Raw genomic sequence first — 20,465 nt, 5'->3', positions numbered from 1 at the left:
TAATTTCATTAGTATAATGCAAAATATTATATAAAATCATTTTTATTTTATTTATTTATATTTATTTATTTTATGTTTTTTCTGCGAATTTCCCATTTTTGCAAAGTAATAAATGTTGTTACTTATTTTAATTTTAATATTATAAAATATTAATTTATGTAGTTTTATTTTTTATTTTACAGGATGTGGCATGCGATTCAAGTAGCCCAGCCCTGGTAGTGCTCGACCTAACCTCAAAATGTCAAAATTGCGGTCATGAAAGTTCGACGAGTTCTGTTTTACAATGTTGAATGTGTCTGGAAATTTAATGAAAATAAGCACAAAACGTTGGTGAGTATATTAATCTACAATCGATTTTTCATTTTTAATTGAATATTTAAAAAATTAAATTAAAATTATCGCTAAAAATAATTAAAATCAAGTCAATACATAACCTCAATGAGAATTTTTTTCAACAATTCTATTATTAAATATTTGAATTATAAATGTTTCTATACTTTAGTGTTAATTATAAACAATACTCTAATGAATATCTTAATTCCAGGAATTTGTTTAATAAAGAATGTCAAATACAAAGTGTAAAAGAGAAAATTATGATACTGACAGCAGCCTGTCTACAATGTCAATGTTATCACACAACTTCAATTTATCTAAAACAACCAAAAGCTTCGGAAGTAAAGGTAATTTCTAATTTTTATAATTATAATAGGATATTAGGATAATAGTAAAAAAATGTAGAATTTATTGAATGATTGATTATTGAAATAGAAGAGGATTGATAATAAAAGGAAATCATTGAAATATTTAGAAATCCAAGCGGGAAAATATTCGTATAATTATGGAAAAGAAGAAATCATTACCAAAAGTTGAAGTATGGAAGGGCATTACAATAAATGAATTAGCAACAAATTGTAAGAGAACTGTACAGCAAGTTACACAAGCTTTAGCAATAATTGGAGTAAAAGGAGACTTTCAGCCAGAAACACCAATTGCTGATTTAAGCATAATCAAGGAAACAGTTAACAAAATGGGTCTCAAATTGGAAATTAAATCAAATCAAAAGGAAGAGTCGAAAATTGAAAAAGAGAAGGAGTTAACTAAACGGTAAGGTTTATGAAAATTTTTTAATTCTTTAAAAAATATACTTGAGATTTCGTTAGGAAATTGTAAAAGAAAAAAAGAAATTATGCAAATTTTTTAACATTTTTAAATAATCTAGTTAAAAATCATTATTAACAAATAGAAATTATATAAGGTTTTTTTCTAAAGATATTTAGAATTTTCAAAAAATATGTTTTATAAATATATTAATTTTGTATGATGTTGGTATAAAAATGATGCAAATTATTATTTCTTTTTTCAAAGAAGAACAGAATTTTATTTAAAAATTGTGATAAGAAATAGGAATTTTATAAAAATTTTTCTTCTATTTCAAAAATAAACTCATAATTTATTATGTTTTCAATTTTATATTTTCGTTTTCAATTATATTTTCAATTTTACTTCTATTTTCAAATTTTAAGTTTAATTTATGCTTTCTTTGATGAGTTAACTTACATTTTTTTTGGATTTCTTTTCTAGGCCTCCTATCGATCCTTCGGTATTGATCGCTCGACATCCGGTAGTAACCATAATGGGTCATGTGGATCACGGAAAAACTACTTTATTAGATTCTTTAAGAAACACATCAGTCGTGGATACTGAATTCGGAGGCATAACTCAACACATTGGTGCCTTTAATGGTATAATATCTCAAATTTATCGACTATAAATGAATTTTTAAGCATCTTCCCTCCGTTCTAAATTAATTCTTGAAAAACTTTTTTAACATTTAGGTCCCCAAAGTTCTCAACGTTCAAATGAACGAAATTTATTTATTTCTTCTTCAAAAAAAATTATTTCACAATAATTTTGCTTCACTTTAAAAAAAAAATTAATTATATATAGTTTCTAAATGTAAAATTTAGAATTTTAATGTTTATTACAATTAATAATTTAGGAAAATATTATTAATAAATAATACTTCGTTCATTTGAACGTTCAAAACTTGTGGATCATTAACGTTTGATTTGTAAACATAAAAAAATGAATTTAGTCTTTTGAAATTATATAAATATTCTTTTAAGAAATTCAATTATTTTCGAAAAATTACATTAAAATATTTTAAAAACTAATTCTTAGAATTGTTTTATCATAATTTTCTAAGATTCAATTATCTTGGAACAAAGTAAATAAGAGTTTATGAAAATTTACTTTTTAGACTTATTAAAATTTTTGAGAAATTGTGATCCTGTTTGTAAAAAGAATTTTGTCAGGGAAGGTAATTTTAATGTCAGTAAATTATCAGAGAAATTGATAAACTGAAACTTGTGATCACCCTGGTAATATAATCTTGAAATCTTTAAAATTCTCGAAATTAAATTTTTATTTAAAGATTGAAATTGTTTAAGACTGCATAAAAAATTTTAGTTACCTTAAATAGTGGTGAAAAAATCACCTTTCTGGATACACCGGGACATGCGGCATTTAAAACAATGCGAGCAAGAGGAGCAAACATAACGGACATTGTTGTTCTCGTCGTTGCTGCCGATGATGGGGTAATGGAACAGACACTCCAGAGTATATCAATGATTAGGAACGCGGATGTTCCGCTAATCGTCGCTATCAATAAAATTGATAAACCAAGTGCTGACATAGTACGTATACTTTATTTTACCAAAGGACAAAAAATTCCTTTAGGAACTTATTTTCAATTGTTATTATTTTATTTATTATTATTAACATTATATATTATTGTTTTTTTATTATTAATATTATATATTATTGTTTTTTTATTTATTACATTTACATATTTTTGTACGAAATAATTAATGATTACTTTTGTTGTTTAGGAAGGAACAAAACGTATGTTGGCACAGCATGGAATTATAGTCGAAGATCTAGGGGGCGATGTACAAAGTGTAAATATATCAGCTTTGAAGAAAACAAATCTAGACGCTTTAAAAGATGCAATTATTACTCAAGCGGAGATAATGAATCTTAAGGGTGATCCAAAGGGTCCAGTGGAAGGTGTTACAATTGAGTCGACAACTCATCCTGGAAGGGGGAAGGTAGCCACTTGTCTAATTCAGCGAGGAACTCTAAAGAGAGGAACAATTATTGGTACTTATTAAACTTGGAATATTTTATTTATTGAATTATAGATTTCTCCCTTCTTAGAAAATGTTTAAATCTTCGCTTTAATTTCAATTTCAATTTCAATTTTACTTAAAATACAAAAATAATTTCATTTTAATTTAAATAATTTATTTCAATGTTAAATTAAATATTTCTCCTTTTTTTCAAATTTATCTTTAATTTGTCTTTCGATTTTTCTAGTCTGTGGATTAGTGATGGCAAAAGTGAGAGCAATGTACGATCACGCGGGTAATCAGTTAAAAGAAGCTAAATTATCCGACGCAATTCAAATAATGGGTTGGAAAGATTTACCAGAGGCTGGAGAAGAAATGTTTCAGGTCGAAAGTGAAAGCAAAGCGCAAGAGATTATTCGTCTTAGAGAATCAATGAAAATGGAAAATTTGGCTATTGAACATCGAGTGGAATCTGACAAAAGACTTCAGGAACATCTCGTTGTAAATATTATTTATTTTTTCAAACTTTCAGTTTTTTCTATTTTTTAATAAACTAAATTGTTATAAATTATTAATTAATTATTATTAATTAGTAATTATTATTATTAACATTATTACAGTTAATGTTCAATTTATTATTATTATTATGGAAATAACAAAATTTTTTATTTCCAAATATAAATTTTTGAATAATTTTATAATCAAAATTCAAAAAAATCACTTATTAAGTACATAATTAATTATTATTGTTAATCATTTTAAAAATTTATTTTCAAAAATTTTACTAAAATTCTTCGTAGAAATTCAATTGTTTTCCATACAATTTTAATAAAGTTTTTCGAAAAAAGTCAATTATTTTAAAAAATCTGAACAAAATACTTCAAAACAATTCACTTATTTTTATAAATAGTAAATTTCTTCTGAGGAATTCAATTCTTTCCATACAATTTTAATGAAATTTTACGCAATTATTCAATTATTCTTTTCTTTTATTAATTTTTAATAAAATTTTTCGAAAGAATTCAATTATTTCAAGCAATATCAAAATTCTTCGAAAAGTTTCAATTATTTTTATAAATAGTAAAATTCTTCTGAGGAATTCAATTATTTTTATGAATAGTAAAAATCTTTGGAAAAATTCAATTATTTTATAAAATTCTATTAAATCCTTCGAAACAATTCTATTATTTTTATAAATAGTAAAAATTCTTTGAAAAAATTCAATTATTATCAATAATTTTAATAAAACTTTAATAGTAAAATTATTAATTACAATTATTAACAAAATCGATTATATTCAATAAATTAAAGACATTTTTTGAAAGAATTCAATTATTGTAAAAATCTTTTATAGTATTTATATTATTCGAAGGAATTTAATTATTTTCTATATTTTAATAAAATTCCTTGAATGAATTAAATTATTTTAGAAAATTGTAATTGAATTCTAAAAATTCCATTATTTTCTAAAAACTTTAATGAAGTTCAATAATAATTAAAAGGATTAATTTAAATTATTAAGAAACACGATTTATTTAAAAACTTTAAAGAAATTGTTCATAAAATTTAATTACTTTCAAAATTTTTAATTAAAATTATTTAAAAATCTCCATTATTTAAAAAAAAAAAAAATTCAAAGAAATTCTTCAAAAAAATTTAATTATGGTTTTTAAAAATTTTAATAAAATTCTTCTCAAGAATTCAAAAAGTTTGATAAATAATAAAATTCTTCAAAAGTAAAGTAATTTTGTTTAAACTTTAGGTTTATAAAGAGCAATTGAAGAAAAAAAGAGAATCCGGAAGCCACTACAAACAAACTATGCGAGGGGTGGAAATAAAGAAAGAAGAAAAAGACGATCACCCTAAATTAAATATTTTAATTAAGGGCGATGTCGCCGGCTCTGTGGAAGCTATTTTGGATGTTCTTGTAACTTATAGGAATCACGATTCATGTTCATTGTCAATTATCGAGCACGAAGTTGGTCCCATCTCTGAATCAGATATTGATTTAGCAAAAACTTTCAAGGGTTCGAAATTATTATCAGTATTTTGATATTATTAATTAACGATAGTAAAAATTATTATCAATTTAGTAATTATATTTTAATATAATTATTTAACTATTAAATCATGTTAAATTTTATTTAATTAATTGAATAGTAAATTATTTTCATCGCCAAAGAAACATTAGTCAAATAATTACTAATAAAAAATTTTTTTAAATAATTCAAATGGAAATTTTGTTAAAAACATTTATTCTAAATCAACAGCAATTATCTACTGTTTCAATACGGACATTCCGAAAAATTTGGCAGAACGATTGAATAAGGAGAAAGTTGATGTTCGAAAACATAATGTAATTTACAAACTTGTTGACGATCTAAAGGGTGAAATTAGCAATAGACTTCCGCTGCTCGACGTTGAAGAGTCCCTTGGTGAGTTCAAATTCATTGTAATAAATTATGAGGAACAATTTTTTGAATAATCTTCATTAAAATAAAAAAATAATAATTAAATTTTCTTTTTTACAGGTGAGGCGACCGTTTTAAAAGAATTCGAAATCAATGAAAGAAGGAAAACGGTCAAAGTTGCCGGCAGTCGATGTACGCAAGGAGTATTGAAAAAATCCGGTTTGTACAAAATAGTTCGAGACGATGAAGTAATAAGTAGATGTAAGTATTTTATTTCAATTTTCTACTTTTTATTAGTTTAACTTATTAATTATCTATTTTGCAAAATTACTCAATTTATTCAAGTTTAATAAGTAATATTATGAATTAATATTTATTATTCTAATCAGGGATCGAACTAGGTCCGTAAATTTGCTTGAAGTCCGTAAAAGTCAGTTTTTTTAAAAAAAGGTCCGTAAAATCCGTAATTTGATTGAGAAAAGGCGAAAAGTTCGTAAATTGTACGATATAATTTGGAGAATTTTAGAGAAATTAGATACAAATAATTGCAGAAATTTGAGAAATTCAATTATTATCAAAATTAATAAAATTCTTCACAAAAATTCAATTATGTTCAAAAAATTTTTAAAATTCTCGACAAAATTTCAAATTTATTTATAAATAATAAAATTCTTCTCCAAAATTAAATTATTTTCAAAAAATTTAATAAAATTTTTAGTAGAATTTTCTTCTAAAAATTGATTAAAAATGGATTTTAGTTGAAATTTTCGATTATAATTGAATTTTTAAAAGTTTTCAAATTAAAATCTTTGAAAATCTGAATTTTTCATATTTTTAACTAACAATTCTGTAAAATTAATTTTTTTGAAAAAGCTCAAAAATGCAAATTTTTTTTTTTCGAAATTATTTCAAGTATTCTAATTTCAAGTATTCTAATAGGTAAAATAGTTTCCATGAGACATTTGAAATCAGAGGTGGATTCAATAAAAAAGGACATGGAATGTGGTCTTCGTTTCGATGACACGACAGTTGCCTTTCAACCTGGTGATTTAATAGTTTCCTATAAAATACGACAAGAACGACAATACACCAATTGGAATCCAGGATTCTAAATGTCATCGAGTACATATAAATATACATATTTATATAATTATGAATATTTTCCGAATTTTTAAAAATTAATTTAATTAGGAAAATGAAAATGTTCGAAATAAAAACAAATTTTATTGCGTTAAGTACAAATTTTCTTTTCTTTATTATTGCAGGACTTTGAACTTCTCAAATTAGAAAAAAAGCCTATGACTTTTTTTGGTCACTAGAAAAATATTGTCTCGTATAAAAGAACAAAAAAAAAAGAAAGAAAGAATTTTTTTCTTCGAATAAATTTCAGCGAAATCGTATATAAAAAAAAAAAATTTTTTTCAAGATGAAAAAAAGGATTTAAAATGCAAAAACGTACGTAAATGCGTGAAATCTTCGATTTATTTTGTTTCTCTCGAAGCAGATCATCGTTTAGAAAAAAGAAAAAAAAAAGTTTTAAAAGTGGAATCCAATGGATTTGAATTGCCAAATGAGATCGGGGTGTTAAGACGCATATGTTTCACGAAATCGACGTTGAAGATGTTGATAGGCTGTGAGAACGCCAGTAATTTTCTTTTTTTGCAGTCTACAGGGCGCTGGCTCTTGTATGGGTTTTGGAATTTTTACATCGAACGGCTCAATTTCAACGTCATTGTCAGGATGTACGAAGAAGGCGACTGAATGACGTCCACGGCCAAAATTCTCTGGGAGAATGACACGATGACGAAGTGCTTTAAATTCTCCATTTGTCCAATTGTCGAGAATTTCTCCCGTATTGAGAAGAATTGCTCCTGGTAAATGGCCAACGCGTGACCAACGCTCTCCACTTGGACTCTGAATTTCAAGACCGCCCTCGCTATCCTGTAAATTATATAAATTCATGTAAGTCTCATTTTTTTAGAATTTCCATTCCTCTTTATTATTTTGCAAATTAAAAAATACATTAGAAACTTCAATTTTTGTATAATTTTAGATTCAAAAATTTTTTTAATTTATTTTAAAAAATTTTATTAAAATTCTTTGTAGAAATTCAATTGTTTTCCATACAGTTTTAATAAAATTTTTCGAAAGAAGTCAATTATTTTCTAAAATTTTAACAAAATACTTCAAAACAATTCAATTATTTTTATAAGTAATAAAATTCTTCTAAGGAATTCAATTCTTTCCATACAATTTTAATAAAATTTCACGAAATTATTCAATTATTTTTTCTTTATTATACAATTTTAATAAAATTTCTCGAAATTATTCAATTATTTTTTCTTTATTATACATTTATAATAAAATTTTACGAAAGAATTCAATTATTTCAAACAAAATCAAAATTCTTCAAAAAGTTTCAATTATTTTTATAAATAGTAAAATTCTGCCGAGGAATTCAATTATTTTCTAAAATTTGAACAAAAATCTTCAAAACAATTGAATTATTTTTGTAAATAATATAAAATTCTTTTGAGGAATTCAATTCTTTTCCATACAATTTTAATAAAATTTCACAAAAGAATTTTACTATTTTTTAAAATTTTTAATAAATTTTTCGAAAGAATTTCGCATGAATTAAATTATTTTTATAAATAGTAAAATTCTTCGCAGAAATTTAATTGTTTTACATGCAATTTCAATAAAGATTCTCAAAATTATTCAATTATTCTTTTTTAAAAAATTTTTAATAACATTTTTTGAAAGAACTGAATTATTTTCTAAAATTTGAATAAAATTCTTGTGAGGAATTCAATTCTTTTTCAATCAATTTTAATAAATTTTCACTAAATTATTCAATTATTTTTTTAATAATTTTCTCTAAAGAATTCAGTTATTTTAAAAAATTGTATAATAAACTTCGGGGAAGATTTCAATTATTTATAAAAAAATATTTCAGAAAGTTAAAAGAAATTCTTTATAAAATTCAATTGTTTTTAAAATTTTCAATTAAAAGTATTACAAAAACTCCATTATTTTCAAAAATAATAAAATTCTTTCAAGAAATTCAATTATTTTCAAAAATTTTAATTAAATTTCTCAGTTGAATTCAATTATTTCTAAGAAATATTAAAAAAAATTGTTTGCAGAAAAAATTCAATCATTTTCAAAAATTTTAATCAAATTCTATACAAGAATTGAATTATTTTCAATTAAATATTAAAAATTAATCGAAAAAAATTTGCAGGGTTTCAATTATTTTTAAAAATCTTGATAAAATTCTTTATATTTCAATTATTTTCATGAATAAAAAGTTTATTTGCAAAAATTCAATTATTTTCATAAATAAAAAATTTATTTTGCAAAAATTCCATTATTTTCATAAATAAAAAATTTATTTTGCAAAAATTCCATTATTTTCATAAATATAATAAATTTATTTGCAGAAATTCAATTATTTTTATAAATAATAAAATTTTTCAGAAGAATTGAATTACATTGAATGCAATTTGAATACAATTTCTCGAAAGATTTCAATTATTTTCAAAAGTTTTGATAAAATTCTTCGAAGAAATTGAATTACATATTTTCAAATTTTTTTATCAAATTTTTCGCAAAAATGCAATGATTCTCAGTATATTAATTTAAAAATATAAAACATTTAAAAGGAAAAATTATTAAAAATATGAGAAAATCAAATATTTAACTACAAAGTACGAACAGATTACCGGAATAAAAAAAAATATAGATTCTAATTAAATTGAAAAAGAATTTATATTAAATTTCAATAAAGAATGTTTCTTCCTTAAATTACTAAAATAATTGTTATCCTATTTACAAGTAGAGGGAAAATAAAATTTTGTGTGTAAATTTGCAGAAATTTTCCTTGAAATTTAAACATAAATAATGGAGATAATTTTATTATTTATATTTTATCTCGAGATTAGAATTGCATTTGAAAAATTCTCCCAAGGACTACTATATGCACAAGTAACAAATCTTTAAAACAAGTTTTACATTCGAGAAATATTTTTTTAATTATTTTACTATAAATATGTTTGCAGGTAATACGATGCGTGGATGGAGAGACACCTACGCAAAAAGCGTTTTCCCCATTTGAAAAAGAAGAGATCATAAATCTTTTGTCGACATTTTTACATTATGAAAACCAGTTGCTTACCTGGGTGAGTAAAGTGAAAGTTCCATAATCACAATGAGACCCACATCTTGTCATATCAGGTTCCGGTGCTCCTATCGGCGGATAATACAGCATCCTAAGGGAGGTACAATTTCCTGTACCCATCAAATGCGAATGTTTCGATAAAAGAAAATCAGGAGGCTGTTCCATTCCAATTGCCAGTGCCTGTAGATCGAGTATTTCTCTTTTAGTTTCCTTTTTTCTAAGTCGTATTCGATAGGTTTTTTTTTTTTTGTTTTTTGAGGGAAATTGTCTTCGAAGGATTTTTGAAAAAATGATATCACTTTTAGAAAATTTGTAAAAACGAGTTGAGATATTTTTCAATTTTTTTTTTTTCTTTTTTTTGAAAAAAGAAAAATATGGAATACGATTTGACAAGTTTTCTTTTTTGAGTAATGTCAAAATTTTCTTTTGGAAAAATGGAAAGAAAAACGTACGGTCAGTAGCATTGTTGCGAGTTGTTTAAAGTCTCCTGACAATTCCTGAACTGCTGTATTGAAGCCAGGAACATCCTCCTCTGGAAGTGGACCATTTTCTCCACAAACGTTAAACGAATGACGTACTTCTATTTCATTTGATGATGAAAATCTGTTAATTATTGAATAGCTTCGTTAGTAATTGAAAATTACTGATAATTATTTTTATTTTCAAATAATTTCATAATCAAAATTTTAAAAATTCACTTCTCAAGTACAAAATTAATTATTATTGTTTATATTATCAAAAATTTTAATATAATTCTTCGCAAGAATTCAATTATTTTTATAAATAGTAAAACTATTTTCAGGAATTCAATTATTTTCAAAACAATTTTAATTGAATTCCTCGTAAGAATTCAATTATTAAAAAAAATTTTAATACATTTCAAATAAATTCAATTATTTTCTAAAATTTTTAATAAATCCTTCGAAACAATTCAATTATTTTTATAAATAGTACAATTCTTCGTAAGAATTCAAATATTTTTATAAATTAGTAAAATTCTTTGCAGGAATTCAATTATTTTCAAAACAATTCAAATATTTTTAAATATTTCCATAAAATTCAATTTCAACAAGAATTTAAAATTCTTCAAAAATAATTCAATTACAAAAATTTTTTTAAAAAAAAATTCTGTATGAAAATTTAATTACTTTAAATGCAATTTTTTAATATATTCGTCAAAAAATTGATAGAATTCAATTATTTTCCAAAATTAATAAATTTCTTCTGATGAATTCAATTATTTTGAATATAATTAATTTTAATAAAATTCTTTACAGAAAATCAATTATTTTCGAAATAACTTCAATTAAATTTCTCGAATTAATTCAACTATTTTTTAGAAAATTATTTATAATTCAATTATTTACATAAATAATTAATTTTTTTGCAGAAGTTTGATTATTATCAATACAATTTTTAAAAAATTGTTTATAAAATTCTTCGCAGAAGTTCAATTGTTTTCATAAATATAAAAATTCGTCAGGAGAATTCAATTATTTTTAAATATTCCAGTAAAATTTTTCTCAGAAATTCAATTATTTACATAAATAAAAAAATTCTTTGTAGAAATTCAATTATTCTCATATATTTTTATTTTATTTTATTTTTAAATTCGTTAAAAAAATTTGCAAGGTTTTACAAATTTTCGTTAATAATAAAATTCTATTCAGGAATTCTAAAAAAATTTCTCGAAAGAATACAATTGTTTTTGTAAATAGTAAAATTCTTTGAAAAAATTCGATTCTTTTTTAAAATTTTCAAAAATTCTTTGAAAAAATTCAATTATTTTTATAAATAGTAAAATTCTTCTGAGGAATTCAATTGTTTTTATAATAAATAGTAAAATTCTTTGCAGAAATTTAATTATTCTACACACAATTTCAATAGAATGTATCGAAATTATTTCATTATTCTTTTTTTCAATTTTTCATAAAATTTTGCAAAAGAATTAATTTAATTATTTTCTAAAATTTTAACAAAATTCTTCAAAACAATTCAATTTTCTTTATAAATAATAAAATTCTTTTGAGGAATTCAATTCTTTTTCAAAATTTTAATAAATCTTTCGAAATAATTAAATTATTTTTTAATTTTTAATAAAATTTTTGGAAAGAATTAAATTATTTTCTAAAATTTGAATAAATCCTTCAAAACAAATCAATTATTTTTGTAAATAGTAAAATTCTTTGAAAAACTCAATTATTCTAAAATTTTAATAAATTCTTCGGAACAATTATTCAAAAGAATTTAATTTTTAATTTTAATCCCAAATTTTTCTCTTATCTCGAAAGTTTTTCTTCTCAACTTACTTCTCTTCGCCGGGTTTCACGTAACCGTGAGATGTGCATGGATGAAATTCATATTTTCCTCGATCTTCTTCGGAAAGTTCGCAGAATTTATCGAAAGATCGATAAACAGCTTTCAACTGAAAAAGAACGAAATAGAATTAGAATTTTGCATTTTTTATTCTTTCTTTCATAATTACTTAATAAAACAGAAATGAAAAAAAAAATTTTTAATGGAGAAGACTATTACTTTTTCAATTTTTCTTTGAAGGTAATGAAAATAAGGAAGAATCTTTCTTTGTAATCGACAAGGCTTTCTCCTCTACCAAGAATGATTCATTGATCATTTTTTTTCTTTTTATTAACCTTTTGTCGATAAAACAAAGAGTTTGTGACGTTTGAAATTATCTACTGACTAAATTGTGAATTACTCAAAAGTTTCTCGAAATTCCCCTTTTTTGAAAATTTGCTCTTCTTTTCGTATTCTTTTTTCTTCGATGGATTTTATTTTCTTATTTATTTTTCACATTTATTTTTTATTTTTATTTTTAATTTACTTTCTTCTTATTTTTATTCTTTTATTTTTCTTCTATTTTCTATTTTTCTTTTTATTTTTGCTATTTTTCTGATTATTTTCCATTTTTCTATTTTTTTACTTACTTTTTTCTTATTTTTCTCTCTTTTATTTTTTCTTATTTATTTTTATTTTCTATATTTATTTTTACTTTTTTATTTATTCTCTATTTTTTCTTTTATTTTTTATTTATTTTTCTCTTATTTTTTATTTATTTTTTTATTTAATTTTTGATTTATTTATTTAGATACTTTTCTATTTATTTTTTCCTATTTCCTATATTTTTTTCGTCTTTATTTTATCTTTGAAAAAATGTTGCTGTCTTGAAAAAAGCAACTTTTTCTTTATTTGAAATTATTTCCGTTTCTTTCTTTGGATTTGGAAAATCGTCAGAGTCCAATTTTGCAAAATTCACTCTTCGAGGAATCGTTTGTTTTATCTTTGAGAGCAAAGCAAGTATCAATCATCGTAGATCATAAATAACTATCTATTAATTTGCAAGTTCACTCGACTTTATAGGCCAACATAGGAATTTCTTCCGCAGTCGATAAGTGATTCACTTGCATTTATAAACAATCGATTTTCACTTTAGTGAAATAGATTTTCTCCCATTTAAATAGCTTTTCTTCTCTTTAAATTTAGTAAAAATTTACTTTTCTTTCTTTAGAAATTCAAATTTCCAAAATAAAATATTTTTTCGAAAGGAAATATTGAATCAGTTTTCAAAAAAAAAAAATAAATTAATTAAATTTTAATAGAGAAAAATATTTTCCAAATGGAATTTTTTCTGGTAATAAATTTTTTCTATATAAATTTATAGATATTTTCTAGAAATTTACTCGTTTTGAATTTTCTACTTTTTCGTTTTCTGGGGGGAATTTTCCCTTTATTCTCGATTCATTGAAACATTATTTTTGATTCGAAAGCAAAATTGAATGCTTCTGACGAATTTCGAAATAAAAACAAGAGACCTGTATTTCAATTATCTTTGGAAAAGTGTCTGACAAGAGCGCTAGTGTCATTACGTTACCTCGTGTTGTGATAACGATTATAAATTGTATATGCAAGGTTATCGTTCAACCTAGAGTTGTTATCGTCAAGTCCTTGAAATTCTCGAAGATCCGCCACAGTCTTCACAAAATGTCATATTATTCCCTTATCAGTCACTCAAATTATAGGCATTTATTTTTCTAACACATTTATAAAAAAATATTGTCAACTATTTGACAACATTTTTCTATATTCAAAGAAATTTATTCAAAAACTTTCCACTAATTGCAATTGCAAACTGTTTTAATTCCTATTTTAATTTCTCTTTTTTTCTCTTTTTTTTGAGACAGAAAACTAATATTTTTTTCCATTTTGCAGGAAAGGAAAAACAAAAGATGAGGAAATTGGAAGAAATTTGATGAAATCGGATGAATTTTTGTAGAGGAATAGATAAAAATTGAGGAGAATGGGATTGAAAAATTTAAAGGAATATATACAATGCGACTTTTAAGTATTCAAGTGGTTACCTTGCAGTCAGGAATTCCATGGTTCACAAGAAGGGCCAGTCCCTTTTCAGAAAGTGCCTGTACCAGCTTCGAGCCAACCTGCTTCACTACTGCTTTCTGAGGACACCTTTCCGTTCCTGAAAGAGAAAAGAAAAGAGAAAGAGGTAAGTTAACATGCATTTTGTCTTCTTTATAAAATGTTTAATCATTGGAATGGATTTCTTTTAGAAAAAAATCCCCTTTTTTTGAATTTGATTTTCATTAATTTTTCGAAAAAGTCAAATAGCAATTTCGGAAATTTGCTAAATTAATGAATTAAAATTTAATTAAAAAAGAGGGTTACCATAAATGGCAATTGGCAAATTTGCTAAATTAATAAATTAAAATTTAATTCAAAGACACGGTTACCACAAATAGCAATTAGTAAATTTGCTAAATTAATAAATTAAAATTTAATTCAAAAAAAGGATTACCACAAATAGCAAATTTGCTAAATTAATTTAATTATTTCGAAGAATTTCATTCAAAGTTTTGCAAATAATTGAATTCTTGCCAAAAATTTCATTCAAGTTTTTGAAAATAATAATGATTAACTATTTAATTAGTTAATAAGTGAATTTTTTTAAATATTGAATCGGAATTTATTAAAAAAAAAAACTAGTTAATTAGTTAATAAGTAAATTTTTTTAAATATTGAATCAAAATTTATTCAAAAATTGAAATTGAGGTTTGAAAATGAAAAATTTTGTAAAATTAAAGGAAAGTAAAAATTTTATCTGGAAATTAGGAAAAATGAGAATTAAATTTTTGTGTTATCCCTGAAAAAATGAATTTTTTTCAAAGAGGGGAAAGAATTTTTCAGGAAAGACAGAATTTAGAAAAAAGGAATTTTAACACTGAAATTATTTTCCAAGAGGGAATTTTTAAAGAAGTTCAGTTCGAAAATTTTTTTCGCAAGAAAGAAAACTATTGCATGATAATAGAAACTACAATATTTTTCTTCTGAGATAAAAAAATAACATAGGTACTAATTGTTTACCTATAGGAGAAGTTTCTAAATTTTTTTTCACGTCAGCGTGAATTATTTATTATCTGTCATAGTGACGAATTTATTGATAGCTTTTGAAAGAAAAAAATAAGTCACGGATAATTTATTACAGAAAAATCGTATTGTCATTTCATGACAATGCTCCGATCGTGGGTATCCGTCACAAATAAAAATGTTATCTCCTTGATTTCTTATCAATACGAATAAAATTTCTTCACTGTCAAATATTGTTTAACTAACAGAATATTTATTTTAGACAAAAAAAAATTGTCTTATAATAAATTATCTTGTTTTTTTTTCTTATTTTTTCTCTTTTTTTCTTATTTTTTTTCTTCTTATAAATAGAGAAACAAAATCGTTTATCAACTAATAAAACTTCTGGTTATGATTATTAGATATAAAGTTGATAAATTAAAAATTTAGATGAAGGAATATTTTCTAATTTAATTCAATTTGAATTTATTTTTTCAACTCATTATTCAAACTTTTTAGATCCTAGAGTTTCTTGGCATTTGCATATTTAATCTGATTTCTAGACATTTTTCAAAACAAATGTGTATATTAACAATATTTTTTAAAAATAAATTTCGAAATATTATTCATTTTTAACGGATTATTCGGAATCGATTTTCTTGAAAAAAAAATTATTCTTAATCTAGACCGACGATGATTCATTTTTGATTTCCAGCTGACGGAAAGTGATTAGATTACACAATTTGAAAAATGACTGACCTATTCTTTTTGGAAAATAGTCTCTATACTAAAATAAACATTCTTTTCAAAATTATTTCGGTTTCGCCCAAAACGCTGTGTTCAATTTTTTATTATTATAAATAAATAAATAAATAAATAATACATTTTGTAATTTGTATAAAAGAGAAGTTCTTGTTTTTAAATATAAACTTCAATTTCCGAATAATTTTAAATTCGAAATTAATTAAAAGCCAAATAATAAAAATGAAACGTCGCTTTTTAAATATTAACTTCAATTTCCGAATAATTTTAGATTCAAAATTATAATTAAAAGCCAAATAATAAAAATAAATCGTCGCATTAGAATTGATTTTAAAATTCATAAGATTTAAAAAGAAAAATTACAAGAAAATAAAAATACGAAGTGAATAAAGCGATCGTTTATGAAATATTTTTATTCTGAAAAATATTTTGCGTTTTTGGGAAATCTTTTTACTCTGAAAAATACTTTCTTTTGGAAAATATTTTTATTTTGAAAAAATACTTGATTCCTATTGGAGAATATTTTTATTTTGAAATAAATCTTCTTTTGGAAAATAATTTCGCTTTGAAAAATTCATATTTTTGCAATTTTGTTTAAAAAGAAAAATTAAAAAAAAAAAATATTGATGACTTTTGGAAAAATTGAAAAATAAAACATTGTTCGAAACTGAGATTTCAGTTCAGGAAAATTGAGATTTTTGTACTAAATTGGAGAGGAGTGTATATGTATATTTATAGTTATAGTGGCACAGATAGGCTCATGCTAGACACCGAGTAGACAGATATGCGTAGGACGAGATTCGTTCTTGAATAGAAACATTTACTATACGTATATGAACGCGATTCGATAATAATAGACTGCTGTTAGAATATATATGCTCCTATATTAAATCAAACGAGTAATACGATTATTTTAAACTTCAAACTTTTTCGCTTTTTAAACATTATACTTCCTACAATTTTGCTGCAATTTAAAACAGAATTTTTATCTTCTATTATTTTTTTTTTCTTTCAAAAATATAAATCTTTTATTTTGAAAAATAGTTTCAGAACTATTTTCAAAAATATATTTCAAGAGGAATTAAATTTCTTAATTGAATTTAAATTAAATTCAAGACTCAAAATTGAATTTAAATTAAATTCAAGACTCAAAATTGAATTTAAATTAAATTGAGTCCTGTAAACTAAATTTTAAAAAAATACTTTTTTGGACAATTAAATTTTTTACAATAATTAATTTTAAGGATCTAATTAAATTAAGTCCTGAAAATAAAGTTTGTAATCAAAAAAATTCTCTTTTGGACAATTTAATTTTTTTTACAATTAATTTTGAGAATTTGATTTAATTCAATCCTTGAAAATAAATTTTAAGAAAAGTAAATTGTCCAAAAACGTATTTTTTATAATTTAAAATTTAATTTTGATGATTTGTTCTAATTTTGAAATTCAATTTTCAGGTTTAATTTAATTATATCCTCAAAATTGTATTTTAAATTTAAAAAATACTTTTATGGACAATTTAATTTTTTACAATAATTAATTTTCAGGATCTAATTAAATTACATTCTGAAAATGAAATTTGTAATAAAAAAAATTCTCTTTTGGAAAATTTAATTTTTTTTACAATTAATTTTAAGAATTTAATTTAATTCAATCCTTGAAAATAAATTTTAAGAAAAGTAAATTGTCAAAAAACGTATTTTTTATAATTTAAAATTTAATTTCGATGATTTGTTCTAATTTTGAAATTCAATTTTCAGGTTATAATTTAATTATATCCTCAAAATTGTATTTTAAATTTAATAAATACTTTTTTGAACAATTTAATTTTTTACAATAATTAATTTTTAGAATCTAATTAAATTACGTTCTGAAAATAAAATTTTCACTGAAAAAACTTCTTTTCTGGACAATTTAATTTTTTTACATTTAACTTTGGGAATTTGAATTAATTGAATCTTGGAAATTAATTTTTAAATTAAAAATTTATTTTAATGGACAATTTAATTTTTTACAATTAAATTATATAAAAATTATTTTTTTACAATTAAATTACCAAAAAAATTATTTTTTTCACAATTTTTCACTGTGGAAAAAAAATTTTTTTTTTATATTTTCTGAATAAAGAAAAGATTATGGAACAAATATTGTAAGGCGGTAGTTTTTTTCTTTTTTTCGCCTCGATTTACGGAAGTGTTTGCTTATGTCATTTTAACACGTTTGTGAATTTTTCCTTTTGCTTCCTTCTTTGTTTGCTATTTTTGTTGTATCGTGTTCTCTTTTCTCTTCCGCGCAACCTCATTGTGAAATCAGTCATCTTTGTATTTGTCCTCGAGGCGAGTGGCCAAATGGGATCTTTAATTCAATAGCCTAAAGGCCGTTTGATTTTTTTTAATTAACTCCGAACAATTACTTCTACAAATTGAAATTCGTCTCATTTTCCTCGACATTTTACATCTTCTTCTTCTTCTTCTTTTTCTTTTTGTCGTTTTTCACCATTGAAATTAAATTCAATATTTTCAAGATGTTTCTTTTCCATTAAATTTTTTATTTTATTTATATTTATTTTTCTATTTATTTTTTCTATTTTTCTATTTTTCTATTCATTTTGTCTATTTTTTCTATTTTTTACTTACTTTTTTCTCTTTTCTTTTTATTTATTTTTTTATTATTTTTTATTTCTATATTTTTTTATTTACTTCTATAATAAAAATAAGTTTCTTCAAAAATTATGTTAAGTAATACAAAATTGTTTTGTAATAAAAATCGGAACAAAACAATTTTCTTGTTTTGTCGAGGAATATTTACCACGTGAAGCGAATTATTATGAAATTTTTGTTTTGAATTACTCGGACTCGATATATATAATGAGGGAGAAAAAAATTTTATATTTACAAATAGAATTCAAAGTTAAAGAATAATAGAATAATTGTTTTGAAATCTCTACTTCCTGGAATTGATTATATATTAAATTAATTTAAAATTGCTTTTAATGTGACTGAAGATTATTAAAATAATTTTTATTTGGAATTTCTTTCAAACCTATGTAAATTATTCCAATTTTTTTTCTACTTCTGTGTAAATTATTCAAACGTTTTTATTAAAATTGTGTAAGTTAGGTATTTGATTTTTTTTCAATTAAAAATTTTTTTCATTCATTTTTCTTCCTATGTAAATTATTTTTTTTGACGTTTAAAAATTCTGACGATGGACCATTTTTTACGATTAAAAATTCGATTTGAAATAACGATTGACAATTTTTTTTCCTTTGTGAATTATTTATTTTTCTTTAAGATAAAAATTTTTACCAATTTTTAATTTTTATGATCTTTTTTTAATTTAAACCTATGTAAATTATTTATGTTTCTTTATTAAAAGAGCCTTCAACTTCTTTTTGATGGCGAAATTTTGACGTCATTTAAAAGAACGCCAAGCATTCTCGACTATTATTGTTGCGCGATAGTAGAAGTCATTTCTATGACAGAAGTGTCACTACAAGAACAAGGTATTTTAATGACAAAAGACTTTTTGTTGATGAACTCTCTCATAAACTCGTATTTTTTTTGTATACAAACACATTCTTCGATCACACTCGACATAATTTGAAGAAACCGATTTTTTTTTCATTAGAAATTGTTCTCGATTATAAATTTTTTTCTCACTATGAATTTGAAAATTAATTGAAAATAAAATAAAAATCCAGAATAAAAAAAATTTTCAGCAATTATATATTTTACATTTCGATTCGAAATGTAAAATATATAATTGCTGAAAATTTTTTTTATTCTAGATTTTTTTTTTCAATTTTATTTTTACTTTATTTATTTTTGCTTTTTTTTGTTTTTTCCTTGGAATTATTCGGAAATTTTCGAAAAAAAGTAAATGAAGATAAATTGAAATGACTCGAATTCTTTCAAGTGCTTTGAACCCAAAATAAAAATACAATTAAGATGCGTTGATTACAAAATAGAAAAGTAGATTGTATGCCGAATAGACTTAAAATAATATTGAGAAACAAGATCGATAGAATTTCATTACAACGTTAAAATTGGCAAAAAATTTAGTTTTAAATTTAGAAAGAAAATGTTTTCCATTCTAATTCTATATTCTCGATTTGTTTCAGTTTCGCCTAATTTTTCTTCTCCTTGTAATTCGTTGCTGGGTCATCAAAATTGAAAATGAATTTTTGGAGAAAAAATCCAATAATTGTAATTCAATCCTCTACGAAGAGTTTTGACCTACTCTCCCTCCACTTTCTTCAATTCAACATCCCACTCTCTTCATTTGTGCTATTTCGCGAGTCTAGGATTACTCATCGGTCTGAATTGCAAATTACAACATTTATTTTCGGACCCATCGGGGAACTCTTTCTCTTTTGTGAATGAAAGTGATTGAATCAAATTCAAGTGTGCTTCGCTAAAGCCAAAACACTTTGGAAAAAAAATTCCTTTTCTATAAGTTAAGAAAATTTTTTTCGAAAATTTTCAAAATGATCTTGATTTTTATTTTTTCTTCTCCAACTTGAAATTAATTCTTTGTTTCATTACCATTTTTGAAACAAAACGTAATTATTTCAATTAGTTCCGTAATAGATTGTCCTCG

The 20,465-nt window shown here is 22.9% G+C and overlaps 2 protein-coding genes and 1 long non-coding RNA gene across 4 annotated transcripts in view; 2 read left to right on the top strand and 1 right to left on the bottom strand.

Annotated features, from left to right (window-relative positions):
- The window catches only part of LOC122506818 (translation initiation factor IF-2, mitochondrial), a 136,708-nt gene extending 129,771 nt beyond the window's left edge, over positions 1 to 6,937 (top strand). Inside the window, exons 5-16 of one of the 2 annotated variants that reach the window (XM_043619162.1) lie at positions 183 to 330; positions 545 to 680; positions 809 to 1,104; positions 1,582 to 1,742; positions 2,470 to 2,696; positions 2,892 to 3,162; positions 3,379 to 3,632; positions 4,894 to 5,158; positions 5,402 to 5,566; positions 5,663 to 5,803; positions 6,482 to 6,664; positions 6,808 to 6,937. In XM_043619162.1, the coding sequence (XP_043475097.1) occupies positions 284 to 330; positions 545 to 680; positions 809 to 1,104; positions 1,582 to 1,742; positions 2,470 to 2,696; positions 2,892 to 3,162; positions 3,379 to 3,632; positions 4,894 to 5,158; positions 5,402 to 5,566; positions 5,663 to 5,803; positions 6,482 to 6,654 (2,136 nt within the window). In that variant the 5' untranslated portion in view covers positions 183 to 283 and the 3' untranslated portion in view covers positions 6,655 to 6,664; positions 6,808 to 6,937. Of the gene's footprint in view, positions 1 to 182; positions 331 to 544; positions 681 to 808; positions 1,105 to 1,581; positions 1,743 to 2,469; positions 2,697 to 2,891; positions 3,163 to 3,378; positions 3,633 to 4,893; positions 5,159 to 5,401; positions 5,567 to 5,662; positions 5,804 to 6,481; positions 6,778 to 6,807 lie in introns of those variants that run through there. The other variant, XM_043619161.1, reaches the window with a different exon arrangement.
- A 69-nt stretch (positions 6,938 to 7,006) lies between these two features.
- Positions 7,007 to 20,465, bottom strand: part of LOC122506823 (proline hydroxylase buaE-like) — a 34,467-nt gene continuing 21,008 nt past the window's right edge. The window contains exons 2-6 of the mRNA XM_043619169.1: positions 14,102 to 14,217; positions 12,035 to 12,150; positions 10,178 to 10,328; positions 9,723 to 9,905; positions 7,007 to 7,483 (exon numbers count right to left, since the gene is read on the bottom strand). Of these exons, the coding sequence (XP_043475104.1) occupies positions 7,127 to 7,483; positions 9,723 to 9,905; positions 10,178 to 10,328; positions 12,035 to 12,150; positions 14,102 to 14,217 (923 nt within the window). The 3' untranslated portion in view covers positions 7,007 to 7,126. The remainder of the gene's footprint in view (positions 7,484 to 9,722; positions 9,906 to 10,177; positions 10,329 to 12,034; positions 12,151 to 14,101; positions 14,218 to 20,465) is intronic.
- On the top strand, positions 7,374 to 14,094 carry LOC122506827. Its single transcript, XR_006302040.1, has 3 exons — positions 7,374 to 7,504; positions 9,607 to 9,726; positions 13,953 to 14,094. It is a non-coding gene; the product is annotated as an uncharacterized LOC122506827 (long non-coding RNA).

The sequence above is a fragment of the Leptopilina heterotoma genome, unplaced genomic scaffold, assembly GCF_015476425.1.
Source record: "Leptopilina heterotoma isolate Lh14 unplaced genomic scaffold, ASM1547642v1 Lhet_44, whole genome shotgun sequence".
NCBI classification, from domain to species: domain Eukaryota; kingdom Metazoa; phylum Arthropoda; class Insecta; order Hymenoptera; family Figitidae; genus Leptopilina; species Leptopilina heterotoma.
Note: the sequence above shows the minus strand (reverse complement) of the source record. Positions and strands in the feature narration are given on the sequence as shown.